Source organism: Phyllobates terribilis, unplaced genomic scaffold (assembly GCF_046119375.1).
Source record: "Phyllobates terribilis strain yellow unplaced genomic scaffold, ASM4611937v1 Scaffold_9__5_contigs__length_417890890, whole genome shotgun sequence".
NCBI lineage: Eukaryota > Metazoa > Chordata > Amphibia > Anura > Dendrobatidae > Phyllobates > Phyllobates terribilis.
In genome coordinates, this window is record NW_027362769.1 from 230,051,900 (window position 1) to 230,066,099 (window position 14,200).

Consider the following 14,200-nt stretch of genomic DNA (forward strand, 5'->3'; position numbering starts at 1 on the left):
TTGTCACACACGACCATGCCGGGATGTAGGTTCAGCGGTCTCAGCCACAGATCTGCCTGCTCTTTCACAGCTGTCCACAACTCACAAGCAGTGTGAGGTTTATCACCTAAGCTTATGAGTTTCAGCACAGCCTGTTGCCGCTTGGCGGAGGCAGTACTGCAATGCTTCCAGCTTGTAACTGATGTGGTGATATCTGAGATGGAGGCTGAACATGAGGAGGAGGATGCGCAGGAGCTGTACACTGTGGGGGCAACTCTGACTGACATAGGGCCCGCAATCCTCGGTGTGGGGAGGATGTGTTCCGTCCCAAGGTCCGACTGGGTCCCGGCTTCCACTATGTTTACCCAGTGTGCCGTCAGAGAGATGTACCGTCCCTGGCCACAAGCACTTGTCCACGTGTCCGTTGTCAGGTGGACTCTCCCAGTAACTGCGTTGTTGAGGGCACGGCAGATGCTTTGGGACACGTGCTTGTGTAGTGCGGGGATGGCACACCGGGCAAAATAGTGTCGGCTGGGGACCGAGTACCGAGGGACGGCCACCGCCATAAGATTGCGGAAGGATTCCGTCTCCACCAGCCTAAAAGGCAGCATTTCCAATGCAAGCAGTCGTGAAATGTGCGAATTTAGGACTGTGGCCTGTGGGGCGTTAGCTGCGAATTTCCGCTTTCGCTCAAAGGTCTGGGATATGGACAATTGACCGCTGCGGTGGGACGTGGACGTGGACGTTGATGCTGTTTCTTGAGAAACTGCCATAACAAGTGAAGACTGAGAGGAGGGGGCATCTTTACATGCAGTATGGACAGGGGATTGCCTTGCACATACAACATGGGGTTCTATTGCACGCACAACAGTGGAAGAAGCAGTGGTGACACCCGCTGACACTGGTCGTGGACCCTGGGTTTTGCCCCACAAAGTCGGGTGCTTTGCTGCCATGTGCCTGATCATGCTGGTGGTGGTCAGGCTGGTAGTTTTGTCACCCCTGCTGATGCTGGCATGGCAGGTGGAACATATGGCCTTTTTGGGGTTATCAGCAGAGTCTTTAAAAAAATTCCAGACTCTGGAAGACCTACCGCTTGTACTGGCAACGTCCCTCGTGTTGGTGTTACGGCCTGCCTTCTGTCTGCGGCCACCACACTGCTTCTTCCTGCCTGTTGGGGTACTCTGCCTCCCTCCCCCTGTGTGCTGCTGGCCCCACTCTGCATGTCCTCCTTCCACGTTGGGTCAGTTACTAGATCATCCACCACCTCCTCCTCTTCCACCTGCACACCACGATCCTCCTCCTCACTTCCTGGCAATTGTGTCTCGTCATCGTCCACCTCTTGTGACAGATTGCCAACGTTGACTTCCTGTGGCCGTGGCTGTTCAAATATTTGGGCATCGCAACATGGGATCTCCTCTTCCACCACTTCAAGCGTATCAGGTGAGGGGCCCAAATATGGAAATGGACCAGTGAACAGCTCTTCAGAGTGTCCAAGTGTGGGATCACTTGCTGTCTGACGACACTCGGCATGGTGGGAGGAAGGAGCATCAGGGTGAGGAGGAGTATGCGGTCGAGACTCACGGCTACTACGAGTTGACCGTGTGGAAGACAGACCGGAGGTGGTGGTGCCCAGGTAACTGGAAGTATTGTCTGCTATCCAATTAATAACCTGTTCACACTGATCAGTTCTCAATACTGGTGTTGTTCTGTGCTTCCCTAGTAATTCGGTCAAGAAGTGGGAGCGAGAAGATGTGGCTGTTGGTTGTGTCACATTTTCACCTTGGCCAAGGCCCCGTCCTCTGCACGAACCATCACCAGAACGTCCACTTCCACGTCCCTTGCCACGCGCCTTGCCCATTGTAAATGAAGTAAAATAGCTTACACTTGCACTATCAATGGAAAAAGGGTAATAAAGAGTAGATTAGAACCGTGGAAGAGGAAAACCACAGTTATTGTTTACTGGGGTATACCACACTTTTTTAAATAGAGGTATTTGCGGCTGAACAGTGAGCGACACACTCAAACTGCTTTTTTTTTAGATACCAAAGGCCCAAAACTGGATAGTACAGCGATTTGACCCGTGGAACTGCGAAACCACACTGGGATGTCGGGCCTACACAAGACTATTTTCCACAGATATATTTTTGTGTCACAACAGTCAGGAGACACTACTGTTTTTCTTTACGGAAAAAACTACCAAAAGCTGAATAATAGAGATTTTTTACCGTGGGATGGCAAAACCACAGTTATTGTTTACTGGGGTATACCACACTTTTTTAAATAGAGATATTTGCAGCTGAACAGTGAGCGACACACTCAAACTGCTTTTTTTTTAGATACCAAAGGCCCAAAACTGGATAGTACAGCGATTTGACCCGTGGAACTGCGAAACCACACTGGGATGTCGGGCCTACACAAGACTATTTTCAACAGATATATTTTTGTGTCACAACAGTCAGGAGACACTACTGTTTTTCTTTACGGAGAAAACTACCAAAAGCTGAATAATAGAGATTTTTTACCGTGGGATGGCAAAACTACAGTTATTGTTTACTGGGGTATACCACACTTTTTTAAATAGAGATATTTGCGGCTGAACAGTGAGCGACACGCTCAAACTGCTTTTTTTTTAGATACCAAAGGCCCAAAACTGGATAGTACAGCGATTTGACCCATGGAACTGCGAAACCACACTGGGATGTCGGGCCTACACAAGACTATTTTCCACAGATATATTTTTGTGTCACAACAGTCAGGAGACAATACTGTTTTTCTTTACGGAAAAAACTACCAAAAGCTGAATAATAGAGATTTTTTACCGTGGGATGGCAAAACCACAGTTATTGTTTACTGGGGTATACCACACTTTTTTAAATAGAGATATTTGCGGCTGAACAGTGAGCGACACACTCAAACTGCTTTTTTTTTAGATACCAAAGCCCCAAAACTGGATAGTACAGCGATTTCACCCGTGGAACTGCGAAACCACACTGGGATGTCGGGCCTACACAAGACTATTTTCAACAGATATATTTTTGTGTCACAACAGTCAGGAGACACTACTGTTTTTCTTTACGGAAAAAACTACCAAAAGCTGAATAATAGAGATTTTTTACCGTGGGATGGCAAAACCACAGTTATTGTTTACTGGGGTATACCACACTTTTTTAAATAGAGATATTTGCGGCTGAACAGTGAGCGACACACTCAAACTGCTTTTTTTTAGATACCAAAGGCCCAAAACTGGATAGTACAGCGATTTGACCCGTGGAACTGCGAAACCACACTGGGATGTCGGGCCTACACAAGACTATTTTCCACAGATATATTTTTGTGTCACAACAGTCAGGAGACACTACTGTTTTTCTTTACGGAAAAAACTACCAAAAGCTGAATAATAGAGATTTTTTACCGTGGGATGGCAAAACCACAGTTATTGTTTACTGGGGTATACCACACTTTTTTAAATAAAGATATTTGCGGCTGAACAGTGAGCGACACACTCAAACTGCTTTTTTTTTAGATACCAAAGGCCCAAAACTGGATAGTACAGCGATTTGACCCGTGGAACTGCGAAACCACACTGGGATGTCGGGCCTACACAAGACTATTTTCCACAGATATATTTTTGTGTCACAACAGTCAGGAGACACTACTGTTTTTCTTTACGGAAAAAACTACCAAAAGCTGAATAATAGAGATTTTTTACCGTGGGATGGCAAAACCACAGTTATTGTTTACTGGGGTATACCACACTTTTTTAAATAGAGATATTTGCGGCTGAACAGTGAGCGACACACTCAAACTGCTTTTTTTTTAGATACCAAAGGCCCAAAACTGGATAGTACAGCGATTTGACCCGTGGAACTGCGAAACCACACTGGGATGTCGGGCCTACACAAGACTATTTTCAACAGATATATTTTTGTGTCACAACAGTCAGGAGACTCTACTGTTTTTCTTTACGGAAAAAACTACCAAAAGCTGAATAATAGAGATTTTTTACCGTGGGATGGCAAAACTACAGTTATTGTTTACTGGGGTATACCACACTTTTTTAAATAGAGATATTTGCGGCTGAACAGTGAGCGACACGCTCAAACTGCTTTTTTTTTAGATACCAAAGGCCCAAAACTGGATAGTACAGCGATTTGACCCATGGAACTGCGAAACCACACTGGGATGTCGGGCCTACACAAGACTATTTTCCACAGATATATTTTTGTGTCACAACAGTCAGGAGACACTACTGTTTTTCTTTACGGAAAAAACTACCAAAAGCTGAATAATAGAGATTTTTTACCGTGGGATGGCAAAACCACAGTTATTGTTTACTGGGGTATACCACACTTTTTTAAATAGAGATATTTGCGGCTGAACAGTGAGCGACACACTCAAACTGCTTTTTTTTTAGATACCAAAGGCCCAAAACTGGATAGTACAGCGATTTGACCCGTGGAACTGCGAAACCACACTGGGATGTCGGGCCTACACAAGACTATTTTCAACAGATATATTTTTGTGTCACAACAGTCAGGAGACACTACTGTTTTTCTTTTCGGAAAAAACTACCAAAAGCTGAATAATAGAGATTTTTTACCGTGGGATGGCAAAACCACAGTTATTATTTACTGGGGTATACCACACTTTTTTAAATAAAGATATTTGCGGCTGAACAGTGAGCGACACACTCAAACTGCTTTTTTTTTAGATACCAAAGGCCCAAAACTGGATAGTACAGCGATTTGACCCGTGGAACTGCGAAACCACACTGGGATGTCGGGCCTACACAAGACTATTTTCCACAGATATATTTTTGTGTCACAACAGTCAGGAGACACTACTGTTTTTCTTTACGGAAAAAACTACCAAAAGCTGAATAATAGAGATTTTTTACCGTGGGATGGCAAAACCACAGTTATTGTTTACTGGGGTATACCACACTTTTTTAAATAGAGATATTTGCGGCTGAACAGTGAGCGACACACTCAAACTGCTTTTTTTTTAGATACCAAAGGCCCAAAACTGGATAGTACAGCGATTTGACCCGTGGAACTGCGAAACCACACTGGGATGTCGGGCCTACACAAGACTATTTTCAACAGATATATTTTTGTGTCACAACAGTCAGGAGACACTACTGTTTTTCTTTACGGAAAAAACTACCAAAACCTGAATAATAGAGATTTTTTACCGTGGGATGGTAAAACCACAGTTATTGTTTACTGGGGTATACAACACTTTTTTAAATAGAGATATTTGCGGCTGAACAGTGAGCGACATACTCAAACTGTTTTTTTTTTTAGATACAAATGGCTCAAAATGGATAATACAGAGGTTTGAACCGTGGAAGTGCAAAACAACACTTCTGTTTCTCTAGCCTACACCAGACTATTTTCAGCAGTTATATTTGTGTCTGAAAAATCAGAGACACGCTTTTTTTTTGGGGGGGGAGGGGGGACACACCAAAAGGTTAATAAGACGGGTATTTGTACAGTGTGAAGGAGGAAAAAAAAAGGAGGATTTAGATGGAAAAAAAGGATTTTTCCTGGCCCCCGACACCTGGTGCTAAGTCCAGCAATTTGAGCAACAGGAGCACACAGGACTGTAATGCAGCGTTTGCTGGTATAACCACTGTGTCTCCTATACAGCCTGACTGCCTGGTATCTGGGATGGATATTAGTCCTGAAAAGGACTGTTTGTTTGTTCTGGCAGCCTTTACAGACCCTACACTAACTATTTCGCAGTTTATATCTCTCCCTAAATCAGCAGCGCTGTCCCTACACTGTCTAATCCGGAGCGACTGTGTCCAAGATAGCGGCGCCCGGTTTTAAATACTCGAGGTGACGCTGTGCGGCCAGCCAATCACTGTAATGCCCACAACCAACATGGCTGCAGCATTACAGTGACTGGCTGGCAATCCCTGCATGTTCATTGGCTCTGTAAAGAGCGCCAAACATGCAGGGCGGAGACCCGAGCTCCCGCCCGAGTAAACCGGAAATGCTCGGTGCTCGCCGAACATCCCGAGGTGCGTGATGCTCGGGCGAGTACCGAGCAGTGTCGAGCATGTTCGCTCAACACTACCGGTAACCATTACTGGAAACCACAGGTGGCGTCACGAGACAAACTGTACACTAAAACCCCTTTTTAAAGAGAGACCCAGAGTAAGGGCCCGGGAGCCGACTGCCGTGACTTCCTAAACAAGGTAAAAGGCCCGGGTACCGAGTCCCCTATATTCCCCCTGGTAGACACAGAATCACAGCCGGAGGCAGGCAGTGGGACAAGTGAATCACAGACCAGAGGCAGGCAGAGGGGGCGGGGAATTACAAACCGGAGGCAGGCGGAGGGGCAGGGGAATCACAGACTAGAGGCAGTCGGAGGGCATGGGGAATCACAATCTGGAGGCAGGCAGAGGGGCCGAGGAATCACAAACCAGTGGCCGGTGGAGGGGCCGGGGAATCACAGACCAGAGGCAATGGAGGGGCCGGGGAATAACAGACCGAAGGCAGGCAGATGAACAGGGAGGCAATCACAGACTGGAGGCAGGTGGAGGGGCAGGGGAATCACAGACCTGAGGCAGGCAGAAGGTCCAGGGAATCACAAACCGGAGGCAGGCGGATGGGCTGGGGAATTACAGACCGGAAGCAGGCAGAGGGGTCGGGGAATCACAGACCGGAGGCAGGCGGGGGGGGGCTGAGGAATCACAGACCAGAAGCAGGTGGATGGGCTGGAGAATCTCAGACTGGAGGCAGGCGGAGAGGCCAGGAAATCACTGACCAGAGGCTGGCGGAGAGGCCAGGAAATCACAGACTGGAGGCAGGCGGAGGGACCGGGAAATCACAAACTGGAGGCAGGCGGAGGGGCCAGGAAATCACAGACCGGAAGCAGGCGGAGGGACTGGGGAATCACAGACCAGAGGCAGGAGGAGGGGCTGTGGAATCACAGACAAGGAGGGGAAGTCATAGTGCACAGTCCGGTCCCTGTGCACTGAAATCTAATTAGCAAAAAACTTCAAAAGGTCATTATTAACCCCTTAGCAACATTAGACGTACTAATACGCGTCTGTGCCCTGGGACCTAAGAGCCAGACCCGTATTAGTACGTCATGGCGATCGCGCGCGCACACAGGCTGTGCGGGCGCGATCGCCGCCGGGTGTCAGCTGATTGCCACAGCTGACACCCGGTACTATGTGCAGGGAGCGGTCACGCACCGCTCCCAGCACATTAACCCACGCGATGCTGCGATCGAAGTCGATCGCAGCATTGCGGTGGCAAGGGGAGTTGATCGCAGATACTCACCTCCTCTTCCGGCTTCCAGCGCTGTCTGCCGTGGCTTCCAGGATGTTGCCATAACGACCCGATGTCGTCATGACAACATCCGGGTCACCAGACAGCAGGAAGATTTTTTGGACATGCGCAGTGCATCTCCAAACAATCTTCTCCTTGTCCAGCGCTGACAGCCTGCATGGCACAGGGATGGTGCTGCATTCCTGTGCCATGCAGGCGATCAGAGAAAAAAAGTGAAAGTCCGATAGTGGGACAAAGTAATAAAGTATAAAAACTATCAGAAAGTGAAAAAATAAATAAAAAAAAAATTGTAAAAATATATAAAAAAAAAATAATAATAATCCACCAAAAATAAAAATATAATGTACCCATCAATAAATATTATTATAAAAACAAACAAAAAAAAAAAACAATAAAAGTACACATATTTGGTATCGCCGCATCCGGAACAACCTGACCTATAAAACTTTCCCACTAGTTAACCCCTTCAGTGAACACGGTAAAAAATAAAAATAAAAAACGAAGCAAAAAACAATACTTTATCACCATACCGCCAAACAAAAAATGGAATAACATGCGATCAAAAAGACAAATATAAATAAAAATGGTACCGCTGAAAACGTCATCTCGTCCCGCATACCTGAGTACCCGATGCGAACTCAAGTAGCGATCACTTGCGCTCAAGACTAATGACAACTTATTCAATATGATGACCTAATGTTATCAAATTCTGTGTCGTACCTCTGGGTTCAAAATGTTCACTATACACCTTAATAAAATCCTTGAGGGGTATAGTTTCCAAAATGGGGTCACTTGTGGGGGAGCTCCACTATTTAGGCACATCAGGGGCTCTCCAAACGCGACATGGTGTCCGCTAACAAATTGAATGGAAAATCGGCTCAAATTCTTAGCGGACGCCATGTTGCGTTTGGAGAGCCCCTGCGTGCCTAAACTTTGGAGCTCCCCCACAAGTGACCCCATTTTGGAAACTAGACCACCCAAGGCACCTATCTAGATGCATAATGAGCACTTGGAACCCCCAGGAGCTTCACAAATTGATTTGTAAAAATGAAAAAGTGGAAAAAAAAATACTTTTTCATTTTTACGAATCAATTTGTGAAGCACCTGGGGGTTCCAAGTGCTCACTATAATCTAGATAGGTGCCTTGGGTGGTCTAGTTTCCAAAATGGGGTCACTTGTGGGGGAGCTCCAATGTTTAGGCACACAAGAGCTCTCCAAACGCGACATGGTGTCCGCTAACAAATTGGAACCATGTCGCGTTTGGAGAGGCCCTGTGTGACTAAACATTGGAGCTCCCCCACAAGTGACCCCATTTTGGAAACTAGACCACACAAGGCACCTATCTAGATGCATAATGAGCACTTGAAACCCCCATGTGCTTCACAAATTGATTTGTAAAAATGAAAAAGTGAAAAAAAAAACACTTTTTCCTTTTTACGAATCAATTTGTGAAGCACCTGGGGGTTCCAAGTGCTCACTATGCATCTAGATAGGTGCCTTGGGGGGTCTAGTTTCCAAAATGGGGTCACTTGTGGGTGAGCTCCAATGTTTGGGCACACAGGAGCTCTCCAAACGCGACATGGTGTCCGCTAACAAATTGGAACCATGTCGCGTTTGGAGAGGCCCTGTGTGACTAAACATTGGAGCTCCCCCACAAGTGACCCCATTTTGGAAACTAGACCACCCAAGGCACCTATCTAGATGCATAATGAGCACTTGAAACCCCCAGGTGCTTCACAAATTGATTTGTAAAAATGAAAAAGTGAAAAAAAAAACACTTTTTCATTTTTACGAATCAATTTGTGAAGCACCTGGGGGTTCCAAGTGCTCACTATGCATCTAGATAGGTGCCGTGGGGGTCTAGTTTCCAAAATGGGGTCAATTGTGGGTGAGCTCCAATGTTTGGGCACACAGGAGCTCTCCAAACGCGACATGGTGTCCGCTAACAAATTGGAACCATGTCGCGTTTGGAGAGCCCCTGTGTGCCCAAACATTGGAGCTCCCCCACAAGTGACCCCATTTTGGAAACTAGACCCCCCAAGGCACCTATCTAGATGCATAGTGAGCACTTGGAACCCCCAGGTGCTTCACAAATTGATTCGTAAAAATGAAGAAGTGTTTTTTTTTTCACTTTTTCATTTTTACAAATCAATTTCTGAAGCACCTGGGGGTTCCAAGTGCTCACTATGCATCTAGATAGGTGCCTTGGGGGTCTAGTTTCCAAAATGGGGTCACTTGTTAGGGAGCTTCAATGTTTGGGCACACAGGGGCTCTCCAAACGCAACATGGTGTCCACTAACAATTTGAGCAGATTTTCCATTCAATTTGTTAGCGGACACCATGTTGCATTTGGAGAGTCCCTGTGTGCCCAAACATTGGAGCTCTCCCACATGTGACCCCATTTTGGAAACTAGACCCCCCAAGGCACCTATCTAGATGCATAGTGAGCACTTGGAACCCCCAGGTGCTTCACAAATTGATTCATAAAAATTAAAAAGTGTTTTTTTTTTCACTTTTTCATTTTTACGAATCAATTTGTGAAGCACCTGGGGGTTCCAAGTGCTCACTATGCATCTAGATAGGTGCCTTGGGGGGGTCTAGTTTCCAAAATGGGGTCACTTGTGGGGGAGCTCCAATGTTTGGGCACACAGGGGCTCTCCAAATGCAACATGGTGTCCGCTAACAATTTGAGCCGATTTTCCATTCAATTTGTTAGTGGACATCATGTTGCAATTGGAGAGTCCCTGTGTGCCCAAACATTGACATTGGAGCTCCCCCACAAGTGACCCCATTTTGGAAACTAGACCCCCCAAGGCACCTATCTAGATGCATAGTGAGCACTTGGAACCCTCAGGTGCTTCACAAATTGATTCGTAAAAATGAAAAAGTGAAAAAAAAATACTTTTTCATTTTTATGAATCAATTTGTGAAGCACCTGGGGGTTCCAAGTGCTCACTATGCATCTAGATAGGTGCCTTGGGGGGTCTAGTTTCCAAAATGGGGTCACTTGTGGGGGAGCTCCAATGTTTAGGCACATCAGGGGCTCTCCAAACGCAACATGGCGTCCGCTAATTATTCAAGCAAATTTTACTATCAAAAAGTCAAACGGCGCTCCTTCCCTTCTGAGCCCTGCCGTGTGCCAAAACAGTGTTTTTTCCCCACATATGGGGTACTTGCGTGCCCAGGGGAAATTGCACAACAAATTTTGGGGTCCATTTTTTCCTGTTACCCCTGCGAAAATAAAAAAAATTGGGTCTTAAGTAACATTTTTGTGAAAAAAGTTAAATGTTCATTTTTTTCTTCCACATTCCAAAAATTCCTGTGAAGCACCTGAAGGGTTAATAAAGTTCTTGAATGTGGTTTTGAGCACCTTGAGGGGTGCAGTTTTTAGAATGGTGTCACTTTTGGGTATTTTCTGTCATAAAGACCTCTCAAAGTGACTTCAAATGTGATGTGGTCCCTAAAAAAATGGTTTTGTAAATTTTGTTGGAAAAATGAGAAATCGCTGGTCAACTTTTAACCCTTATAGCTCCCTAACAAAAAAAAAATTTGGTTCCAATATTGTGCTGATGTAAAGTACACATGTGGGAAATGTTATTTATTAAGTATTTTGTGTGACATATCTCTCTGATTTAAGGGCATAAAAATTCAAATTTTGAAAATTGCAAAATTTTCAAAATTTTTGCCAAATTTCCATTTTTTTCACAAATAAACGCAAGTGATATCAAAGAAATTTTACCAAAATCATGAAGTACAATATGTCACGAAAAAACATTCTCAGAATTAGTGGGATCCGTTGAAGCGTTCCAGAGTAATTACCTCATAAAATGACAGTGGTCAGAATTGTAAAAATTGGCCTGGTCATTAACGTGCAAACCACCCTCGGGGGTTAAGGGGTTAAAGAAGAACCACAAAGTAGATTTCTTCACCTAAAGTATCAATATAATCTGTATTACAGCACCATTACAGCCATGTCTGTACTTTACATTACTAAATCGTGCCGACAGGTTCTCTTTGGTGGTTTTCAACAGTGAATGTAACTTGGTTCTGCTCATTGCTGTTAGTGGCAGATGCTGCTGTGTATCACAGTCATCATCTGCTGGGAAAGATGCAGGCTCAGAAACTGAGTCTGCATGAAACAAAGACAGTGACCCGATATATGATGCTAGTCAATGCAAGTTTTTTCTATTTGTTATTGCTCTGTGAATCCATTGATTCTCATTACCTCTGTTCATGCTACTTAGATATTTACAAAGATCTGTGTCAAGTGCTGCCGTTCTCTGGAATTAACATATTTTGATACACAATAAAAATAGAAGATTAAGATAAAATAGAAATAAGAAAGTAGTTAAAAAGCAGCGTATAATAAAATGTTCAGTCTGTGTAATTATTGGTAGTTTTTATTATATTTACTCCTGCTATCTACATGTTTTTGTCTTTCACAGTTGCATGTTCAGTTTAACAAATCTCTCAATCAGATGGGGTTTTACTCTCAGCTTTCCCATCCTTATCAGTGGAAAATTCCCCAGAATCTTCAGGTAACATTGAATAAAAACCCAACAATTTGCCAGATGAAGCTTTTATACCATCACTGAGAATTTCTTTGCAAAACATGATCCTATACGAAGGGAAAAAAAGTAAAATAACCCTTCTGCTTCAGTATTTCTCACATTGAGTGCAGCATTACAGTGACCACTGCCACCATTTGGATATCTTAAAGGGGTTGGTCGGCCTTAAGCTACAAGTATGCAGTTACTTTATGTGACTTGTGGATCCTTACATTGCGTGCATTGCGCACTGTGAGGATTTTCCGTCATCGGGATCTGGCAGGCACAAGTATGTGATTTGTATACATGTGGTCATATGCCAGCTAGATGGATGCAGCCTCTCTCAATGCAATTGTTTTTAGCGAGGCTGGACACTTTTAATCGGAATTTGGCCGGAAGTATGGAAATTGCATACTTGCGGTCACATGACCACCCGCTCCTTGTGCCAGCACCGGAGAATCCTGACAGCTAGCAGTCCACGTGATGAAGAGGATTCATAAGCCTGCAGATACCTAAAGTGACTGTAGACTTATAGCATAAGACCGAACAACCCCTTTAAGCAGACTACATTCAGCACACATCTTACAATAAATATAGAGTAGTGTTCTGCAATATACTTTCTAGACCTCAAACTACGTCTGTGCAACAAGTTATACGCATTAGGCTACATATTAGTCGATCAATCAGTGGCTAGAAGGTTGTGGACTTTAATGCAAAATCAGGAGCCCCCAATTATCACAGTATTATTTTTTTCATGTGAGCCAAAGTGACATTTTGACCCGGCCGCTGGGCTCCTGGGCTCAGTCACAACAGTAACCCTTGCATCCACTATAGTTACACACTGCGTTCAATCATTTCTTCTCTCCCATCTTTGCTTTCCTAATAATAAAATTTTCTTATGTCAAATGTCTTGTTAATATGATGTGCACATAACTTTCACATTCTTCTGTATATAGATTCAAGCAATGGGAAATAAATATGGTGGAAGTAGTGCCAATGGAAGCGTCATTCTCCAGTGTGATGGTAAAGACATGGTATTAATTGAAGTTGATTTGAACCACGAAAGCCGAAAACATATCAGAATACTTGGTGTAAGTGTGTCCATGCAACAGGCTCTAACACCCGATCTACAAACTGCTGCCTTAAAAATAATTGGAAAAGTCCTGCCGTCCAGGTAATATAATAGAGGCAAGTTTTGTACATATGTAATTGTAAACATTTTAATGTGGTTTTGTCACCATATTTCACAATACAAGCTGCATTCTGTACTAAATAGATCTTACAGCTGATAATAATGTTGCCTTTACTTTGATAATACATGCCAGAAAAGCTGTATAATCTTTTATAAAAATGTAGCTCATTCTCTGCCCATGTAGCCTGAATGACAGCTCCTCAGTGTCTCTCCTCCCTGTTGTTACTGCGATCTCACACTGCTCAGTACAAGCTGCATCTGTTAATCAATCAGACTGGGTGAAGACTGAATATACTTGGACTCATGGGCTATTTCATTTTATAGCTGAACTCATCTTAATATCAGGATTGTATAACCATTCTGTCATGGGAGTAAATACATCAGCCTAATTAAGTCTAAGAGAACTATTTAATTATTATGTGTAACATCAATGCCTGCATCCATGCATGGCTTCCTATCCCCACCATGCAGGGACACCGACTTACTCACCACCCCGGGCCTTGCATTGTGTTCCTTGTCCTCTGCTTGCTGTGTGCAGTGTGCTCCTTGTCCTCTACTTGCTGTGCTTGTTTCCTGGCTGCATGCTTAGGGTGGCTGTGCGTGCACTTCCTGATTCTTAAAGAAATAGTGTGTGCATTACTAATGTGTCCGCAACTTATTGCTTAGAGGCACTTGATACTTAAAGCACCTCCATCTGTTGGGAGGTGCCTGATCAACATTCTCTTTCAGTGTGTTTGTGCAACTACTGAGTTGCCAGCTCCTGTTCTATTTCTGTATCTGAACCACCCTGGGGGCTGAGTACCCAGGCCTGAACCCTGAATCTGTACCTGTAGATACAGGTTTTTCCTTTTTCTGCCACCCTGGGGGCTGAATACCTAGACCTGAAACCTGAACCTGTACCTGTGTCTGTCCTTGTCTGAATTAGGACCAATCCCTTAACCTGTTTGTATCTAAGTCTGGATCTTTTCCCAAATTGTCTGTATCTGAACCTGTACCTGTCCCTAAAACATGCAGAGTTGAAACCAGTACCTATCTCTAAAACCTGCAGTGTCTGAACCAGTACCTATCTCTATTCTGTGACATATGTCCAACATTAGTGGTTTGTGTGTTCACTTACTACTTCATTTTAAGTATCTTGGGTGAATCTGTCTCTGTCTTGCTTGTGTGTACCTGTC

General features: G+C 44.4%; 1 protein-coding gene across 1 annotated transcript in view; it reads left to right on the plus strand.

The window, feature by feature from the left end:
- LOC141162056 (uncharacterized) overlaps window positions 1–14,200 on the plus strand; it is a 539,567-nt gene that overhangs the window by 292,646 nt on the left and 232,721 nt on the right. Inside the window, exons 36-37 of the mRNA XM_073647724.1 lie at window positions 11,732–11,824; window positions 12,790–13,007. Coding sequence (XP_073503825.1) covers window positions 11,732–11,824; window positions 12,790–13,007 — 311 coding nt within the window. The remainder of the gene's footprint in view (window positions 1–11,731; window positions 11,825–12,789; window positions 13,008–14,200) is intronic.